We start from the raw sequence: 18387 nt of genomic DNA, 5'->3' as shown, positions 1-18387 counted from the left end.
AAATTTCAGCTGTTAATGTTTAATGTTTACATTTCATACTGTCAGTAACACAAACTTCTCATCCATGAATTTAACCCTCCAACTGTACCGACACGCAGAAGTAAGCACGCATCTGCTCACTGACGAGAGGCTTGTGCTACAGAAAGCATGAGATCAAAATGTTTCTAGGTGAGCTAGCAGTAGATGCACACTTCCTTCTGCATGATGATACGGTTGACGGTTCAATCGAAAGAAAATAGTTCCTACAAGAGACAACAAGGTCTGTGGATTATCTTGAGTAACTGAGTAGTGATTTCTGGAAAGAGACGTCGCTGTTGAGTTTTTCAAATGTGTTTTTTTGTCATTTTGAGCACCACAAGCCAAGTGCCATCTAGTTCAATTAAATTTTAAAAAAAAAGCAGACATCTCTATGGCTGGTAACACCAACCTTCTGCAACTCACAACAAAACAGTCTTGATAAATAGCACAAGGTAAGAGGAAAAATATGTGTTTTAGATTTGGTAAACTGTCCTTTTCATATTAACTCTAAAATAATGGACAAAATGTAAATAGTTAGTTAAAAAAGGTGAAAACCCTTTAAAACCTGAGCAAACAGGCCTGACGTCTTTCAAAACACGGAAAGAAGACCATGAGCAACTTAAGAAGAAATGTCTCAAAAATTAGCAAAAAATTAGTAAAAAGTTACAAATGATCTGACATAAGCAAAAAAAAAAAAAAAAAAAAGAATGTAAAAGAACAAAAACATGACATGACATGAAAAAGTGCTACGGAATAATAAATATAAATAACGAAATAAATATTTTTTCCTGTAACCTAATTTTAAATACCTAATTCCAATAATTATAGTTTTCTTGACATTTTTCCCTAGTTATTCGATAATTTTCTAATGATTTTTTTTGTGCCTAATTTTCAGGTCCCTTTTATTGGGTCACCTTTTTATTAATTTTTTGCAAGCTGTGGGATATTTCATGCCAAGTTACTGATTGCCTTTTCCCCCCCATGTTTTTGACAGAGATCAGACCATTTCGCTCACGTTGCAAACGTTTAAATACTTGTGAAAAGCGTCTAAATGCAGCGCAGGAAAACTAATGTCCATCCAGGTTTCAAAGACTTAATATTATCGTTTTGAACTCCTATCATGCTTATGTGTGTATTAATTGTAAATAATGAAATCACAAAAGCTGTCAGACTTTAAAGTCGCTTTTTGGTTTTGACCAGGCCTTTCTCCACCAGGCTGCGGTAGAACTCCTGGATGTATGTGTACACACACTTCCAGTCGGGCTCTTTCATCCGGACTAAGTCATCAGCGTCCAGCAGAGGGGGGCAGCCTGCCAGCCTCCTGCACAGAGAGAGAGAGAGTGTGTCACTGACAAACGACTTGAGACAAACTATGACAGAGAAATGTAAAGTCACTTTGTTTTATCTGCAATGCACTGCTGGAGTTCGTTCCAGACAAGATGCATCTGCGTCTTCATATAAGGAATGACAGCTCACTCTGCGGTGCTGAAAGCCAGCTGGAAGTTGTCTCTCGGCTCGTTGGGATTGAGGATGGAGTACTCAAACGCATCAGGGAAGAAACGGTGCACCAAGGCACAGAAGGCAATACCGTCTTTCCAACTTGAGGAGAAGTTTTGGATGTCCACCCCCTGTTTCGCACCAGTTTAGATAAAATAGTGGCAGAGAGTGAGACACAAGGGGCCGAGCTATGTATAGCTCCACTGGGCAATAATTTACAGACAAAGAAAGTCAGGGCATGTTTACCTCATATGGCTCTGTTTTGGCCCTGCACCAGTCCAGAAGCATCTGTTTGACATTTTTTACATTGGGTGCTGCTGCAGGACATTTCTGGGCCGAGGCTTCAGCCGGACTGGCCATGCTGAGGAGAGGAGACAAGGAGACACTTACAGCATGAACAAAAAGAAGTTTATCTCATCTTTTAGCTTGGCAGATGCTTTGACTGAGAAGAATATTCAGCTCCTTTTTAGGTGAATTTCTAAACAAACAAGAGGACTTTTCCTAGCAGCCGTTGGCTTCCCAATGGAAATGTCATTAGGATTTTACCGCACAGTTACATCTTTCAGATATGACTACTTAAAGGTCTGGTGTGTAGGATTTAGGGGGATTTATTGGCAGAAATGGAATATCATCACATTAATGTGTTATGTTCCGTGTATAAATAATTTTTTTTTTAAAATGTATTTATTTTTTATCTCAGAGTTAGGCATTTTATATTTACATTGTGAGTAGATCCCCATCAACAGAGATTACCATGTTTCTACAACAGCCCAGAACGCACTAACCTAGACTCTATAGGGCCATTTGGATTTCACCATAGTTAACAGCCGTCCATGACCCGAGCATTGGAAAAACACAGATTTTTTAAAAATGTAAAACTGCTTTTTTCAGTGTTTTTAAGCATTTTAAATCACAGCATCAGTTTGTTTTGTAGAGGGGGAGACCTCTGTGGATAATTTGTCTCCTTGTGAAAAGGTGAGCATAAACTTTCTATAGCGTTAATGTGTCTATACATTTTATTTTACTGTTATTGTTGGAGCCTGAAGACTTTTTTTTTCTATTTGTATAGAATTTCATGGCTGAAATCCTAAAATAAAGGTTAAAAAAAAAAGAAATAAGGTGAGCACACATTAGAAGGTGCTGAGTGAGTAGCTCATCTCCAACATGTTGAACAGCGTTTTTTCTCTGTGGCTAATTTTTGGCTCCTGAAAAAAAAAATACTGTAGGACTTTTAACTGGGAGAAGTTTCAGCAGGTTGGACTCTGCAGTTGTCGATTCCAAATGCCACTAAATCCCCATAAATCCTGCATACTGAACATTAAAGTTTCAAAAAACCTTTTTTTCATGCAAGGCCAACATAAATGCAATAAAGACGTCATTCACTTGCAAAAAGAAGTAAATTATGTGGGTATGTCTGAGATTAAATGAATACTTTAACTGTTCAGTTGTTTAAAAATCTGCTTTATGTAGTAAATTAACCCAAATGTGCAAAATTGACAGCTGACACTTGACTCACCTGCCTGCTGATGGAGAGAGCTGACCAGACGGTTCTAACAAAATACAGAGAATCAAAATAAAATCAAGAAAATGTATCTAAAACATCACAAGATGTCCAAGAGCATCTTTATGAACTTACTGTTTGATGGCGTCTGCTGGTTCATGGACGCTCTGCCTATGCTAACACCTCCACCTGTTGTCCCCCCTTTGCTCAGGCCCTGCTGTTTCAGGTCCTGCTGCCTCGACCCTCGATCCTGCTCCCGTTTATCTGATAACAGAGAGACGGTGAGGAATTTACAAAGCAAGAAAGGAGTAATAAGCATATTAATATAGCAACTTCAGTTTAATTCTTGCATGCGAGCAAGTATCAGATTTTACCTCTCTTTTTCTTGAGCAGGTCTCTTAATGCAGCACGTAGCATTCGTCTCTCTTCAAAATCTGTAGTATTGTCCAGCTAAGAGGACAAACCACTGGTTAAAAGTTGGGTCAACTAGTTTTTCAAAAATAAGAAGTAATAAGGTCTAAGTGTCAGAGTCAGACAGAAAATCTGCAAATATAAAAGAGAAATATTTTGAATTAAAAAAAAAACCTTTTTTTGGCACAAGGTAGGGGAAGTTTATTTATAGGCCCCTAAGTGCAGATTGCAGGGTGGACACAGGGGACACTTTCCTCTAAATATTTAGAATATTTGCATTTTTCCCACCTAATAAAAATATAAAAGTAGCAAAGGACTTTTATTTTGACAGTATAAAACACATTTACTATTATTTATTCATAATTATTTATTAACCCTTTGAAACATGAGCAAATCTACCCGATTTTTCCCAAAAACATGGGAAGAAGGTAATGAGGGAAAAGAAATGACCAAAAAAAGGAAAGTAAAGAAAAAAAAAAATAAACAAAGAAATGACCTGAAAAAAAGTACTGAAAATACTAGATATTCTATAATACATTTCTAATAACCCTAAATATAGTTTCTGGACATTTTACCCTCTTTATATATTCTTTTCCCCCACCTCTTTTTCTCGCTCTCTCCTATTTTTAAGGTTTCATTGTCACTTTTTTACCAGTTTCTTGGAATTAGAAGAGAATTAAACCCATTTGTTCAGGTTTCAAAGGTAAAATACTTGCCAAAGAAAAACTGGTGCTGATCCAGGTTTCAAAGGGTTAAAGAGTGAAAGGCAACGACAACTCCGTTTGCATGATATATATACATCATGGTAAGAAATGTGAACTAAGTGAACTAATATCACAAATCATTGGCTCACCATCTTGTTGAGAACCTCTTCATCCTCAATAGCAGCCAGTTCTTCGCTGGTCATAGACGCAGATCCACCATCAGTTTTTGACTCCATGTCTGAGGAGCAAACCTGCTGGATTGTGACACATATTTAAGACACGCAAGCATCTTGAGAGTATTGATGAACTGAAAGTGAACAGGCCAAAAAGCCATTTGTGAGAGAACTGAAGAGATGACAAACACTTGACCTGAATGAGCTGACTGTATCATTCACACAGATTTGACAATGTTTGAATCATTCATGCAGACCACATGCAGTTAGTTACAGTAAACAATGTGCTAAATTCACAAACAGAGCATCATACTGCAGTAATTCAAATGTGAGTCTTAACAAACTGAGCAGCCGGGTAAAGAAATGTTTGTCTTAATGAAGTGCTCCTCAGAGCATCTCAGCAGCAGGCTGAGTGCAGCACAGAAAGGGCAAAAACACGTACAAATATAGTAATGTAGTGGAACAAGAGCATTACTGACAGAATATGATAACAGCATGCAAGTATGCGCTCAGACACAGGGAGAAAAGTCACAGTGCAGCCTGAAGACATACGATGGGAAGAATAAAGTCATAAAAATGATAGTACTGATTGGTAGCTGTTGAGGTGCAGTGTCACTCACCTGTTTTCAGGATGCAAACTTGAGTGTCTGTTGAAAGTTTTCTTAGAAGTTTTCAGCTTTCCCCTCTTATTGGTGCTGCTACAGATTTGTCTGGAGAGCTGTGATGGCTCAGACCTCAAATCACACCTCACATCGCAGCGCTACATAAGCATGCATGTTTGGAGAGCAAGTGGAAGTTGCTTACATGAGCCACCCAAGATGGGAAAGGAGGAGGAGGAGAAGGAGGAGGAGGAGGAGGAGGAGGACAAGGAGAGGTCTCTCTCACCCTCAGCATAGTATCGCCTCCTCTAGCCATCCTGGATGATGTTGTAAAACTTTATCTAACACTATTTTTTTTATTCACAATTTTCACCGTGTTATACTTTGTTTGGAGGGTGCTGCAGGGGTAATGTTTTGGCTGGAAAACAAAGGGTTAATGGGGGAGGGGGGGGGGGGGGTGAGGAGCACTGCCTTATTCAGGACACAGGCACTCTGTTAACAGAAAGGAGAGGAATCTGCACAAGAGAGGACAGAGCGTGTGCACACACACACACAACACACACACACACACACACACACGCACACCACACACATACATACACACCTGGAAAAAACACTATAAGCAAAACACAGTCAACTTAAGCAGTGATTTAGTGTTTAAAGGTTTAGACAGATTCAGGGAACGCTCTCAGAAATCAGACAAACTGCTCCACCCAGTGGTGAACACTCACAACTGCATCAAATATCCTCGTAATGTATAAATACACACTGAGGATCAATACCGTTCATTTCAAGCATTGCAGGTCATTATAAAGGTAAGTAGTATAAATGTAGTTCCATGCAGAGCTAGGTTTAATGTGTGAATATAGTTTTTAGAGTGACTTAGGTTAATCTACATTTTGCAAGCAGGCAAGTGCGAGTATAAAGTAAAATGACAGCATTAAATGTGGACTTTCACACAATTTTGCTTCACTTATTTTGACAAAAAGAAATTAAATGACAGATAAATTAGATATATAGTTGTAACAATTAAGACTTCACAAATTCAAATTACAGCTATTGATGACTTTTTAAGGATTATTATTCATACATTGTAATTTAAGGACATTTTAAGAATTTTCATGACCCGCAGACACCCTGTAAATGATAAATGAAATTGACAGATTAATCTAAAATGAAAACAATCATCCCTAGAAAGCATCTTTATGTGTAACTTCTGATCTATAATGTTACTAAAAGGCTTAAGGGTAAACTGAAAATTACTGTTAATAATTTACAAAACTGAAATAAATCAAGTGTTGATTCTTTCTCAAACAAACTCTGACCGAAAGTGCTGAAAGTAATTAAATGTGCAGGAGGTACGACGGCACGAGTAATTTGATGAAGACAACACTGATTCAGTTATGAGGTGGTTTGTTTATTGTACGAGTCCATTTATTTTTATTCAAGCAATTGCACATCATGTGTTTATGAATTGCCCAAATCTTTGCCCCTAAACAGAAGCACCTGCAGCTGCTGTTGGCATTCAAAATGTGTTCAAAAAGTTTTGACAAAATGGTAAATCAAATCGCTCCTTTCTCCTCTACAGTATGTCCAAATAAGGCATGAGGCAAATGTTTCATTCTTAAACCAGTATAGTTAAAACTAGCCATAAATGACTTTAAAATACATTATATCATAAAATAACTATTTACACCAAAGTAGCTTTGCAAACAATCAAAACCAGTATGTACACAGGAACCATAGGCTTTGAAGGCAGCGTCTTCGTACCTCGTCAGTGCAACAGTTTCTTTGCCCAACACTCAAAATCTACTCGACATGATATCCGCGAGAAAACGCAGCCAAACAAGTTTGTGATCAAGATTATAAAACTAATTGGCCACTGAGGCAGTTCTCATTATTGGACAACACGAGTGTTTCTAAAATAAGTTGACATCTATGTAATCTACTGAACACAGTAAAACCCATCATTCACATGCTGCAGTTTTATTGAAGTTGTTGAAAAGCTGCTTGATCTCAGTCCGATAGTTAATAATCAATGGACGCAAGGGTATAACAAGTCCTATTTAACAGCTGAGGTATTCAATATTGTAAAACCAGTGAAATGAACTGCTCTACAACACAGTTAAAGCTGGACGTGATCATTGCTAACAACTGCTTTGAAATACTAAACCCAGGATTCCCACACGTTTTCATGGACGTCTCAAAACTTTTCAAGGACCTACATTTCCATTTTGGAGAAAATGTGCACTTCACGGTGTACTTTTTTACGCACATACAGGAGAGTCTCGCTTTCCCTAACAAATGTCTCACACTAGGTCACATATATCCTGTCTTAAAGAGGAAGGCTTGACCGTTATTAGTCATGGAAAGAGAATCATTCCAGTTTTTCATTTGTATCAAGCTGCAATTAAGATGTTTGACTTAATATACCGAACTTGACATTGCATGTCCTTTGATGTGACTATTGCACAACATAATGTTGATGCTTAAACAATAAATCTTGCAGCCCTAAGTCGAAGCATATTAGAGCTACGTTATGTCAACAGCTATTTTACAGCCAATAAATGTGCCATTATGTTAAATTAGGTGGAAAGTTACACCTGCAAAAATATTTTAACAATTAATTTAATTACAAATAACACATTTTTATAACTTTTTCAAAACTCTCAATGATTTTTTTTTTTTTTACCAATTCCATGACTTCTCCAGGCCTGGAAAATGAGATTGTGTAATTGCATGACTTCTCCAGGTTTTCTACGACCATGGGAGCCCTGTAAACAAACAAAGTTATTTCTCATACTGCAAAATATAATTGTTTCATATCTTCCCTCCACTATTTTTACCTAACTGGGATTTATTTTAAGTGCTTCCTAGTGTCATATGATATGATGCTCTGGACAATGTGGTTTTATAAATGGCACCCTTGAAATACTAGATCAGTGATACGTCAAATAAAATCAGACAACATACAGTCCTGCCTGCAGTTATTCTTATGGCAAAATATGCAGAAAATATGGCGGGTGTCATAACAAATGTGCTACACATTACTTTTAAAGCAAACATTTGGCATACACGGAGGAGGGAGTGCACAATACCGACATCCTAGATCGTTGAGGATGCTTTGAGGAGCAGCGGCATGCAGTCTTCTGCCTCGTGCGTCTGACTTTTCTCTAAAGAGAGAGGACAGGAGAGACTAGTGCCATCTAGCATTATATTACATGTATGCATCTGCAAGACACTTGAGGACCAAAATCTACAGCATTACAAAACCAGTGACAGCTATGGCCGTTCAAAATAAATATTTTCCTCCAAATAAATATTAAAAAGGGGAATAAAATATGTTTTGTCACAAAAAAAAAAAAATTACATAACACTGTCAAGCAGAGGTCAGTTTTTCTTTTTTTAAAAGTGTCACCCAAATAAAAATTAAGCCGAACAGATGACATTGATTAGGATTTTAGAAGCGACCTTAAAGGACATCTCAGACTTCTTTTCCCTTGTCTCTTCTGCAGGGAAAAGGCAGCTAAAGTTGAGTGACACTCCTTAGAGAACTCCTGAACCTAATTATTGAGGAAAGCTGCAGTGAGCGCCCTGCTGTAAAATAATTGGAACTAATTCTACAGAGACCGCCGAGAACAAAATCTAGGCCTTAAATGGGAAGCCGCACTGGGTACTCGTAGGGGAGGACGAAACATAGAGCTTAGGTCTCTTTTAAAAAATGTGCTTCAGCAGAGGAGAAGAGGAGTCTCATTGCACAAAAACGTTGGCTTTGTCCACCTTTGAAACTTCAGACTCTAAATAAGTTTAACTTCCTCTTTTAAAAGCTTCTTGCTTCACAAACCAACAAAAAAAAAAAGCTGCCAAAAACCCAGTCCCTTACCATGACAGGGCCAGGTGAATGTCAGGTAACAGTACCATTAATATATATTTTTTATACAAATTGTGCCCGTTTAGATTTGAGGCGGAGCGCACTCTAAGCCATGAGGCTCCCTGCAGCCTGCAATATCCACAACAGCCACCTAAAAACATCAGTTAGAGCCCTCTGTCGATGAGAACATTTTCACAGTGGAGAAGTATGAGTGACAGTGTGAATACCTCATGAGGTATCAAACAGTTTAGTGTGCTCAGGCATGCATATACCACTATAGGCTATGTATGAGTGATTTACAGATGAAGGAGAGAATTTAACCATCATCGTGACAAGGCAACCTTTTTCTCTCTGCAGACTTCTGTGTGACCAGAGGAGAAATAAACTGGCACAGTGAGGAAGTAAAAAAAAAAAAAAAAACATTTAAAAAAAGGTCTCATCATCAGTGATGGCGGCCTTATAAGGTCACACTCCCTCCGCTGCTCTTTACCACTTACAGACACAAAGGGTAGGGAACTACTGCCACGGTTTTCAATACTTCATCCTTCAGTTTATTCTCTCCTTCATCCCTTCAGTTCAGTCTATCTTGTCTTCCTGTTTCCCGTCTGTTCTCTGCTGATGATATGTTTGTTCAGACACGCTAGCTTTGTCCAAGTCCTCTCCACATGCTGTGTGAAAATCCACCTGTCCCGACTTTTCGGCTTTAGCCTTGCGTGCGTCCAGGAAGCTGACGATAAACTCTGAGTTCTGATAGATAAGCATGCCAGACAACGTCAGCACGGCGCCGGCGCAGCTCAGGGCGGACAGCTCACTGCCGAAAAGCAGCTGAGACAACAGCAGGTTTCCCACCACGCTGAGGTTGCCAAGGATATGCAAGGTGACGGCAGAGGTGAGCGTGATGACGCAGCAGCTGGCCAGGTTGTACATGACTGAGCCCAGGCAGCTGAGCAAGATAAAGACCCACAGGTGGCGGTCGTAGTGCAGCGGCGACTCCAGCATGGCCCAGTTTTCTAAGGCCAGAGCCGCCACGGCCAAGATGCAGAAGCTAGGAATGGACATCAGGTAGAGCAGGAAGACAGAGTTGATCTTCTCCTCCTGAAGTAAGATGCCTGGGTAAACAGAGAAATGTATGCAGCGGTTATGCACATGACATCGACAGGAAACCTTTAACCCTTTGAAACCTTTCTTTCAATGAGCAATGAAAGAAGAAATAACCCCCCAAAAATAAAGAGTTCAAGAAAATTACATGAAAAAAAAAAGTCCCAGAATAAGTCCTTAAAAATTATAATAATTTTGTAATATAATTTTAAATATGTAATTCTGATAATTATATAGATTTGTCCTAATTTATTTTTCCCCTAAACATTTCTGCCTAGCTTTTAAAATAATTTTCTAAATCCACTAATTTCTTGCAATTTGTGAAACATTTCTCACCAAGTTGCAGTGATGTCGCTCCCGGTTTCCAACAGTTAAACAAAAAGACATGCACAACAAAGTGTGTTTAACAAAAGTAAACTTAGAAGGCAAACTATAATAACAAGTGAGAGGGAGGATGAAACTAACCTGCTGAAACTGAAGTTAAACACCAGAGTAAATAGAGAAGTATACAGCGGTTACAAACATGACTGAAGCTTAAGACGCGAGAGGTCTCAAAAATAACACTTATTTTTCTTGTGCTGCATTTCTTACTTGGCAGAAATGTCTGATTCAACAAATACAGGGCCTGTTTCCAACCTCAAATATTAAGAAAAACAATACAGTATATTAATGGACTTTTCGGGTGTTTTTCTAGGCTACGTTCACATTACAAGCAAATAGTAATGTTTTTCCAAGACCGTGGGAACCGTGCATCATTCTCAACATATGACACATTGCGATCAAACCTTCGCATTACGGAGATGAATGCCTGCACCGCTGTCTCGTTCATTTTTTATCCGAATGCCTATTTTGCAAATGTGAGATTTTCCTTTGTTGTTGTTCCATGTATGTGATGTTACTGGCTGCATGTGAGGCACATCAGGGCAGTGACTGGTCCACACTGATGTCAGATATAGGGCACTTTAAACACAAATTTGATCAGTGGAGGCAGAAAGATCGAATCTGGGGGAAAAAAGCAAATCGGAATTGAGCATTAAGCCCTGTATTGTGAATGTAGCCTGTAATTACAATACAAGGACAGACTCTGTACTCTGTTTACTGATCAGCTTATTCAAAGCTGAAGCTCTGAACCGGTCTGATAACAGGAAAATGACAGGAAATTATGCAAAACTCCTTTCTAACATCCTACACATAATATGCCCTGATGTCTGGGAAACCAGACAGCAAAACACATCTATAAAAACATCTATGAACACATCTTGATGTTTTAGTAAGAGCCTAAGAGCTTGAACACTCGTCACTCACTGCAAACACTTCATAGTGTTTCCTGACATACTGTGCCAAAGCTTTGAGAATGCTGGGAGTCTGGACTATTAAACAAAAACATGTGCACTATCTAAGTGCGTAAGAGAAAAGTAAACTTAGAGGGGAAACTGTAAGAACAACAACAAGCGAGAGAGGATGAAAATAGCTACCTGAAACTTGAGACGACATCGTCTAGCTAGTTTGGCACCTCAGGATGGCCTCAAATTTGTAGTCATGATTAAAAATAAAAGTAAATGCAACAGCTTCGACCTGCTAGACCTTGTTTACGGATTCTGCTCCAATGCAGAAGCAGGGTTTAAATTTTTTGTTTTTTATAAAGGGTTCCTACAGCTTATGGCAGGTTCGATTTACAACTTTTTAAGACTTTTTTAATGCCACTTGCAATTAAATTTAAGGACAATTTTATGACAAGCCAAACTAAATAAAAAAGGAAACATAAACCGACATCAATTGTTCAGTGTTTGGGACAATTTTGCCCATATTTATTGTAACATTGACAATTTTGTATTATAATATTGTATTAGTCCTTTATTTTGCGGCATTTTTTAAGACTTATGAAAGGTTTATTTGAGACATTTTAATACCAATTAAGACCTTATTTTTTAGATTAATTAATTCAAGATTTTTTTTTTTTTACTTTTTAAGGATTCCTGTTCATACTTTAAGCCTGTTTATACTTTAACTATTTACCCTTATTTAACAGAGAGTATGGCCAACTTTCTAAACACGCAGTCTCGTACTGCTGTTAGCGGTTATGATGGACTAACTGAACTGATGACCCTTCAGTCACAAGGTGGCCCTCTGCTCCTCTGGGTACTAACTATGCAGCATTACATCCTTCTGAGCAAAACTGAATATCTGCTTTAGTGTTACATAACAATGAAACACAGGCTGTGTCTCTATATATTTCTCTACTTATTTTTAGAAACTCATTAGTTTCTTTTTCTTTGACAACTATCCAAATGTTGTGGAGACTAATGACGCTGGAGAACCTAATCCCCTGCACACTAAACCCAACTTTAAAGGAATTCCTTCAACAAATGCTCCACTGAGAGCTCAGGACATTGGATAAATGAGAACATTGGATAACTGTAGTAAGCGCGGCCTACGTGACGTTAATTCAATAAAGGAATCTACCTCTTTCCCAACAAATGATAAACTTCAGGGACACATTTGATCTGAAGATGGTTGTTTTGCACTGCAAGTCTTTAGTTGACTTTGTTATACCAGGATAATCCACTCAATAAAAAAGCAAACAAAAAACACGAATTATTTATTTACTTAAAATACGTTAAGAAATTTTCAATTGCTAACTGATACGTTACTAAAAATGGCTCTGTGCCATGGACACTAGCTTTTCGTCTCCATGCTTTGGGCCTCTACATTTATGCAGTTTTCATGAAAAGAAACAGAAACTTGTGGCAAGTAAGAAAAACATTTGCTAATCTTCCCTGAATCTATCAGCTGACCATACGGTGACACATAAATGCATAAAAAGGTTTTGCATTTCTTCCAAAAACCAACATGGCCAGTCACACAACAGATCAGCACGTTACCAGGATATGCACAAACCCTGCCCATCCCTGACTCCTGCTGATGTTTGTATCATGTTCCCCAAGAAACCAGTAGATGTGCCGCGGTGACTTTCCATCTTAGTATGTGGGTGTGTTACTAGACTAAAAAGTGACTCACTAAAACGTTCCAGGACCGCAGACTGCTGCAGCGTCTGGGGTGAAACATTCGAATAACCTCTAATGTCTGTAGCAAGAGATGAAATTTTCCAGTTATAAAAAGGAGTCTATAACTCAGAAAAGCAACTCTCTATAGCGACAACAAAAACACAAAAACCAACATATTGTTTATATTTACCAATACTTTTAAAATCAAACATGGCTTTTAATTGAATTTATTGACTATTTATTTATTTAAACATTGCAGTTTGTTTTACTAGATAGCAAATAATTTTATTATTTCCAACACATTTATTTATGCTGTTTGTTTGTGCTGTTATCCTTTCATTTACCTCTTACTTACTGTTTAGAGTATATTACTTATTTATGATTATCACAGGGTCCCCACACATTTTCATGGACAAAATTTCCAGACTCTCACATGACTTTTCAAGATTTTTTCCCCCTTACCCCACTAGCCTGGTGTTTTCCAACATTTCAGATTCAATATGATTCAGACTCTTCTCAAACATTATTTCAGCTAGCAGGCATACGGGAAAGAAGAGACAAACCGAAAGAGAAAATGCGGAAACTTAGGTGATGATAAATAAAACATCTGTGACACATCAATGAATATTTGAGCTACAGTGTGTTGACAGCTACAGAAAAATAATGACGTAATATTACATTATGTGGAAGGTTGTCCATGTTAGATTATTGTTACAATGTCATTATACACAAAATTACATTATTTCTCCAAAACTTTAAAGTATTTTTGACTAAATCCCATGCTTGGAAAATGTGATTGTGAAATCCCATGACTTTTCCAGGTTTTTCCATGAGTGTGGGAACTGTTAATACTATTTATATTTTCTTTGTATATACAGGCTTTATCCTGCCTCTGGTGCTTTATGGTAGTGATCCTGTGGTTCCTGGTTTTAATGTATACGCTTATTTTAGTGCTTTCCTTAATTGCAAAGTCTTGCTTTTTATCCATGTGCCTGTATGTATGTGTGTGTGGTGCTATGCAAAGAAAGTCTGATTGATTGATTTAACAGTCTGAGGTGGCAAGCAGGACAGAAAACAGCAGAAGTGGTACTTACTCTGCTGAATGGACTTGACACCCCTCAACATGGTCGCTGCAAACACAAAGAAGCAGCCAGTCTGGTCAAACTGGACCTCTCCCATGATGCTGAAGGACGCTCCCAGGCAGATGGGCATCATGGCTGTGTATTTGAGGATGTGGTGTTGTTTGCCCAAAATCAGCGTAGATATGGCCAAAGTAAAGAGCGGCGTGGTGGTATAGATCATTTGTGCAAAAGACAGCTGGACATAGTTCAGACCCATGTTCCCAAAAGCGATACTGGCACAAAACGTCAGGCTCAACAGGAACACTTTACATTTAGCGCTGGGGGTCAGGTCCTGCTCTCCGTCCGCTTTGTGGCGGATCACCCGCAGTTTGATGAGCCCATAGTCCACCACTATGGCTGTCAGCATGTGCAGCGCTGACAGCAGCAGAGGGTACCTGAAGTTGTAAACGGCAAATATCCATTTGTTGAGGCTGGAGATGGTGGTTCCCGTCACCAGCCAAACAATGACAGCTGACAGCAGATGGAGCATCTCTGCGGGTGGCCTCCTTCGCCGGCCTCTCTGTTGCAGAGTCGCCTCGCATTTTGAGAAGCCATCGGCGCTGATCATGTTCGTATCATTCTCCTCTCTAAAAGGGAAACACATGTTGAGTCCGAACCTCTTATCTCCATGTGCACCGCATGATCCCAGTTTGACGCTATAAATCGCGAAAATAACCTGCGACACAACTGTTTTCCCTCCTCTGCGGTGTTAGCCGGTCTTTGTTGTTTGGTAAACCCGCATGTTTTTTTTTTTTTTTTTTTTGTCAGCGCCGCCTACAGACACGTGTTTCTATTTTGCATGACGGGCTGGTTGTGTAACTTACCCAAGCGGAGGCAAAATGACATATGCAGGACCATGAAGGCACACAGGGGGAGGAAAGAGGAGAGCTGTGCGGGGCGGTCTAGAAAACTGTACGCGCCTTCTCCACGACGGGGACTGAGCGGATTGGTTACACTCTTGAAATGCAGCAATGGACTGCCGGTGACGACTTCACTGTGATGCACCAAAAACCTCACTGTAGTAAACATCATGGGACAAACTAGTATGCGCCTGCAAATAAATCGTATAAATATCAGACAGCGCAGCAGCAGTAGCTCACATGAGTTTTCTCCACTCTGGCTTTAAATAGCAGCTTACTTCATAGCCTGAGGAGATCTTGTGATTCCCTTTCCGAGCACTGGAGAAGAGGGAAACACTGACAACTTGCACTGTCTGCTCACAAACTAGCTAGTTACAGCCTATAGTCTATGGTTACAACGCACAAGACATCCTCCGCTCCGAAAAATCCTCCAACACCTTGTTTAGTGTTCGTGTATATGATAGGCATTACGGTAAGAGCGCCTTCAAAATAAAAGCTCCGTTCCAATGCATTACATTGATTCAATAAATCAATCAGTCTATCATATTGCGTAAAACTTCAATTAATTGCCTGGGCTATTATTTGCTTCAGTCATTGAACTCAACAGCCTTATATTTGGGACAGGGTTTTAATTCCTTTCACACAAAACTGTTGCTCCGCAAAGATGGGAAATGCTATCAAATTATTTATTACACCCTTTAAAATCTGGGCAAATTGCCCCTTTTCCCCCCAAAAAACAAAGGTAAGGCAACAAAAGCCAAAAAAGACCCGACTACAAAAGAATTACCAGAAAACTTGCCCCAAAAACAGGGGGAAAAAAGAAAGTTAGAGATAGACAGAGAGAGAGAGACAGAGAGAAAGAGAAAGTAAAAAAGGAGAAATAACCCGAAAATCTTTAAAATTATAATAATTCTGTAAAACAATTTCAAATATATAATTATGATAATCATGATTATAGTTCTATGCTTTGATTTACCTTTTCTTCGGGGATCCATTTTGATGGGGAAGCTGTTCATGGCCTCAGTTCCCCATCAATGCTCTTTTCAAGGCCACCAGACTCCATTGAGAGAAACAGTATTTTTACCTTGCTGAGCACGTGAGGTGCTGGTCTACCACTGCTTCCATCAGTTAGTTAGTTAGTCTTATTGTGGGACTTTGGCAGTTAAAAGTGTTAGTTTGGATTCACCAAAGTCACACGATAACACATAAAGGCTAACTGATCAATGCGGCAGTAGACCAGGAACTCCTGCGTTAAATCACTGTTTTTCTCAATGGAGTCTGGCTTTGAAGAAAGCACTACAACGGCTTCATTTTCCTATTAGAAACTGCAGTCTGACATCAAGGTAAAGCAGTGAAAATACTCTAAATATAGCACACACTTAATCTAGCCTTTTTTTTTGAGGTGGGACTTTTTTTAAGTGGCTAAAATACACCTTGTTGCTGACCCCTATCCCCTAGCCTCAGAGCAATTTCATTTTAACAGTGGTGGAATGTAACTAAGAACATTCACTGAGGTACTGTACTTTAGTATGGATTCAAGGTACTTGTACTTTACTTGAGAATTGTGTTTTCACGCTACTTTATACTTTTACTCCACTACATTTCAGAGGTAAATATTGTACTTTTTACTTTACTTCAGTCATCTAACAGCTTTAGGTACCTTAAAAGTTAAGATTTCATAAAACATTTCATAAGACGGGTTTATAAAATAGTGATGTTCGTTATAAATTAATTTACCAAGCAGTTTATACAAGTACTGCTGCAACAATTAGCTGATTAATCAATCAGTCAATTCACAGAAAATGAATTGCCAACTATTTTGATAAAAATTTCAGTCTTTTTCTTTCTTTTTTCTTTTTATATACGTTTGAGTTTTGGGTGTGGTATTTTCTATTGTGTTCATCATTTTCAAACTAAAGCCCATTAGAAATTCATGTTTGAGCTGTCTTCCCTCTAAATTCAGACTCAAATTGAAACTGTCTATTGCCAGTGAACAATTTGATTTCAGTATGATGGTAGACCACATCAGGGTGTCACTCAGACAGTTTTAGGACAGTCCCAAAAAGAGGGGGGGGGGAGACAGTTAGAGACAGAGAGACAGAGAGAGAGAAAGGAAAAGTAAAAAACAAGGAGAAATAACCCGAAAAAATCTATAAAATTATAATAATTCTGTAAAATAATTTCAAATATATACTTTGATAATCATGATTATAGTTCTATGCTTTGACCTTTTCTTCGGGGATCCATTTTGCATTTTCAATACAACACTTTTACTTGTAACAGAGTATTTTCACAGGGTTATACTGGTACTTTTACTTTTACTTTTACTTGAGTAAAGGATCTTAATACTTCATCCACCAATGTATTTCAAAATGATAACAGACGACACCAGCGTGTCACACAATCTGATGGGGATTTTACAAACTAAAGCCCATTAAAAACCATGCTTAAGCTGTCTTCCTTCTAAATTCAGACTCAAATTGAAACTGTCTATTGCCAGTAGATAATTTGATGTGACCTCAGGGTGTCACTCAGACAGTTTTAGGACAGTCTGATGTAGATTTTAAAAATCCAAGCCCATAAAACGTAACTTGTTAGACAGCGGTTACAGCGAGACGTCGTGCGGTTTTGAATTAACGCCACATTGTGTCAAACAGCTGCGCGGCTCGATATCCGCAAACACAACAACAAAACAGCCTCATTGTCGTTGATAAAACGTTAAGGTGTGTTAAGTTAGCTCACCTCCCTGACGGACTGAGCTGTCACTTGATACCAGCTGGATGTCTTTCTGCGTCCGTGCTGTCATGCTAACGGTAGCTAACTGTGAGGAGGCAGCGGGCGCTGGTTAGCACCGTCCGCTTCAAAACAACAACAACCGCTGACGACGCGGTGTTAGCTTCGTAAATGTTAGCCAAAACACGGCTGCGGTCCGTGACATTTTCTCACAAAATGAGCTTTTACCTTGTTATTCTTCGTCGAGTGCCTTGACAGCATCCTTAAGTCTCCGTCGGTCGGTCACTGCGCTGTCAGACAGACCAAGTCGAGGCGGCGGACGAGCTCCGGTGTCATTGGATGGTTTATTTAAAGGGCAATGGCGCTCATTTGTGGGCAGCTTGTTTCGTGCCTGCATGGTGCAAGCCGCATGCAACCTCCTCCTGTGCAGGTTTTGAAGTGTTGGAGCCTGGAGCCTCACATGGTCACGAACCATCCAATGAAAAAGGATGACCTATGTCCCTCACGTGAAGCGTTCAGGATGAGTTAGGGGCTGTTCTTTATTTATCAGAGGAGGGGGGTAGCTGTGGTGTAAATTTGTTTATGTTTTTTTCTTGAGCCTCCATGAGTGACTTGGGGAAAATGCACAACCCTCTTTCCACCATATATTAGTAATCATATTTTAAAAACATAACCCACCCTTTGATTTTTTGTGACTCTTGTCAAGCATGCTGGTTAGTTTTTTTTTGTTGTTGCCAATTTTCAAATGATTGAAGTGCTTTTAATGACATCACTATTTTAAGCTCAGATGTGGTTA

General features: G+C 39.0%; 2 protein-coding genes across 5 annotated transcripts; both read right to left on the bottom strand.

Annotated features, from left to right (window-relative positions):
- Positions 1-903: 903 nt before the first annotated feature.
- Positions 904-5032, bottom strand: smtna (smoothelin a). Of its 2 annotated transcripts, none has more exons than XM_042508703.1 (8): positions 4925-5032; positions 4281-4385; positions 3391-3466; positions 3152-3280; positions 3032-3065; positions 1762-1876; positions 1495-1646; positions 904-1339 (listed from the first exon to the last, which is right to left on the bottom strand). In XM_042508703.1, exons 2-8 carry the CDS (start codon positions 4365-4367, stop codon positions 1192-1194), a joined length of 741 nt encoding a protein of 246 aa, XP_042364637.1. In that variant the 5' UTR covers positions 4368-4385; positions 4925-5032; the 3' UTR covers positions 904-1191. The 2 variants fall into 2 exon arrangements, with proteins under 2 accessions (XP_042364637.1, XP_042364636.1); XM_042508702.1 differs by having other exon boundaries at positions 4281-4382.
- Positions 5033-6299: 1267 nt separating this feature from the next.
- slc35e4 (solute carrier family 35 member E4) lies at positions 6300-17970 on the bottom strand. 3 transcript variants are annotated; one of them, XM_042509585.1, is made up of 3 exons: positions 17820-17970; positions 13972-14585; positions 6300-9883 (listed from the first exon to the last, which is right to left on the bottom strand). In XM_042509585.1, exons 2-3 carry the CDS (start codon positions 14564-14566, stop codon positions 9351-9353), a joined length of 1128 nt encoding a protein of 375 aa, XP_042365519.1. In that variant the 5' UTR covers positions 14567-14585; positions 17820-17970; the 3' UTR covers positions 6300-9350. The 3 variants fall into 3 exon arrangements, with proteins under 3 accessions (XP_042365519.1, XP_042365520.1, XP_042365518.1); XM_042509586.1 differs by lacking the exon at positions 17820-17970 and adding an exon at positions 17601-17797; XM_042509584.1 differs by lacking the exon at positions 17820-17970 and having other exon boundaries at positions 13972-15113.
- Between the last annotated feature and the right edge of the window lie 417 nt (positions 17971-18387).

Source organism: Plectropomus leopardus, chromosome 20 (assembly GCF_008729295.1).
Source record: "Plectropomus leopardus isolate mb chromosome 20, YSFRI_Pleo_2.0, whole genome shotgun sequence".
Lineage (NCBI taxonomy): Eukaryota > Metazoa > Chordata > Actinopteri > Perciformes > Serranidae > Plectropomus > Plectropomus leopardus.
This window is presented reverse-complemented; position numbering and strand designations above follow the sequence as displayed.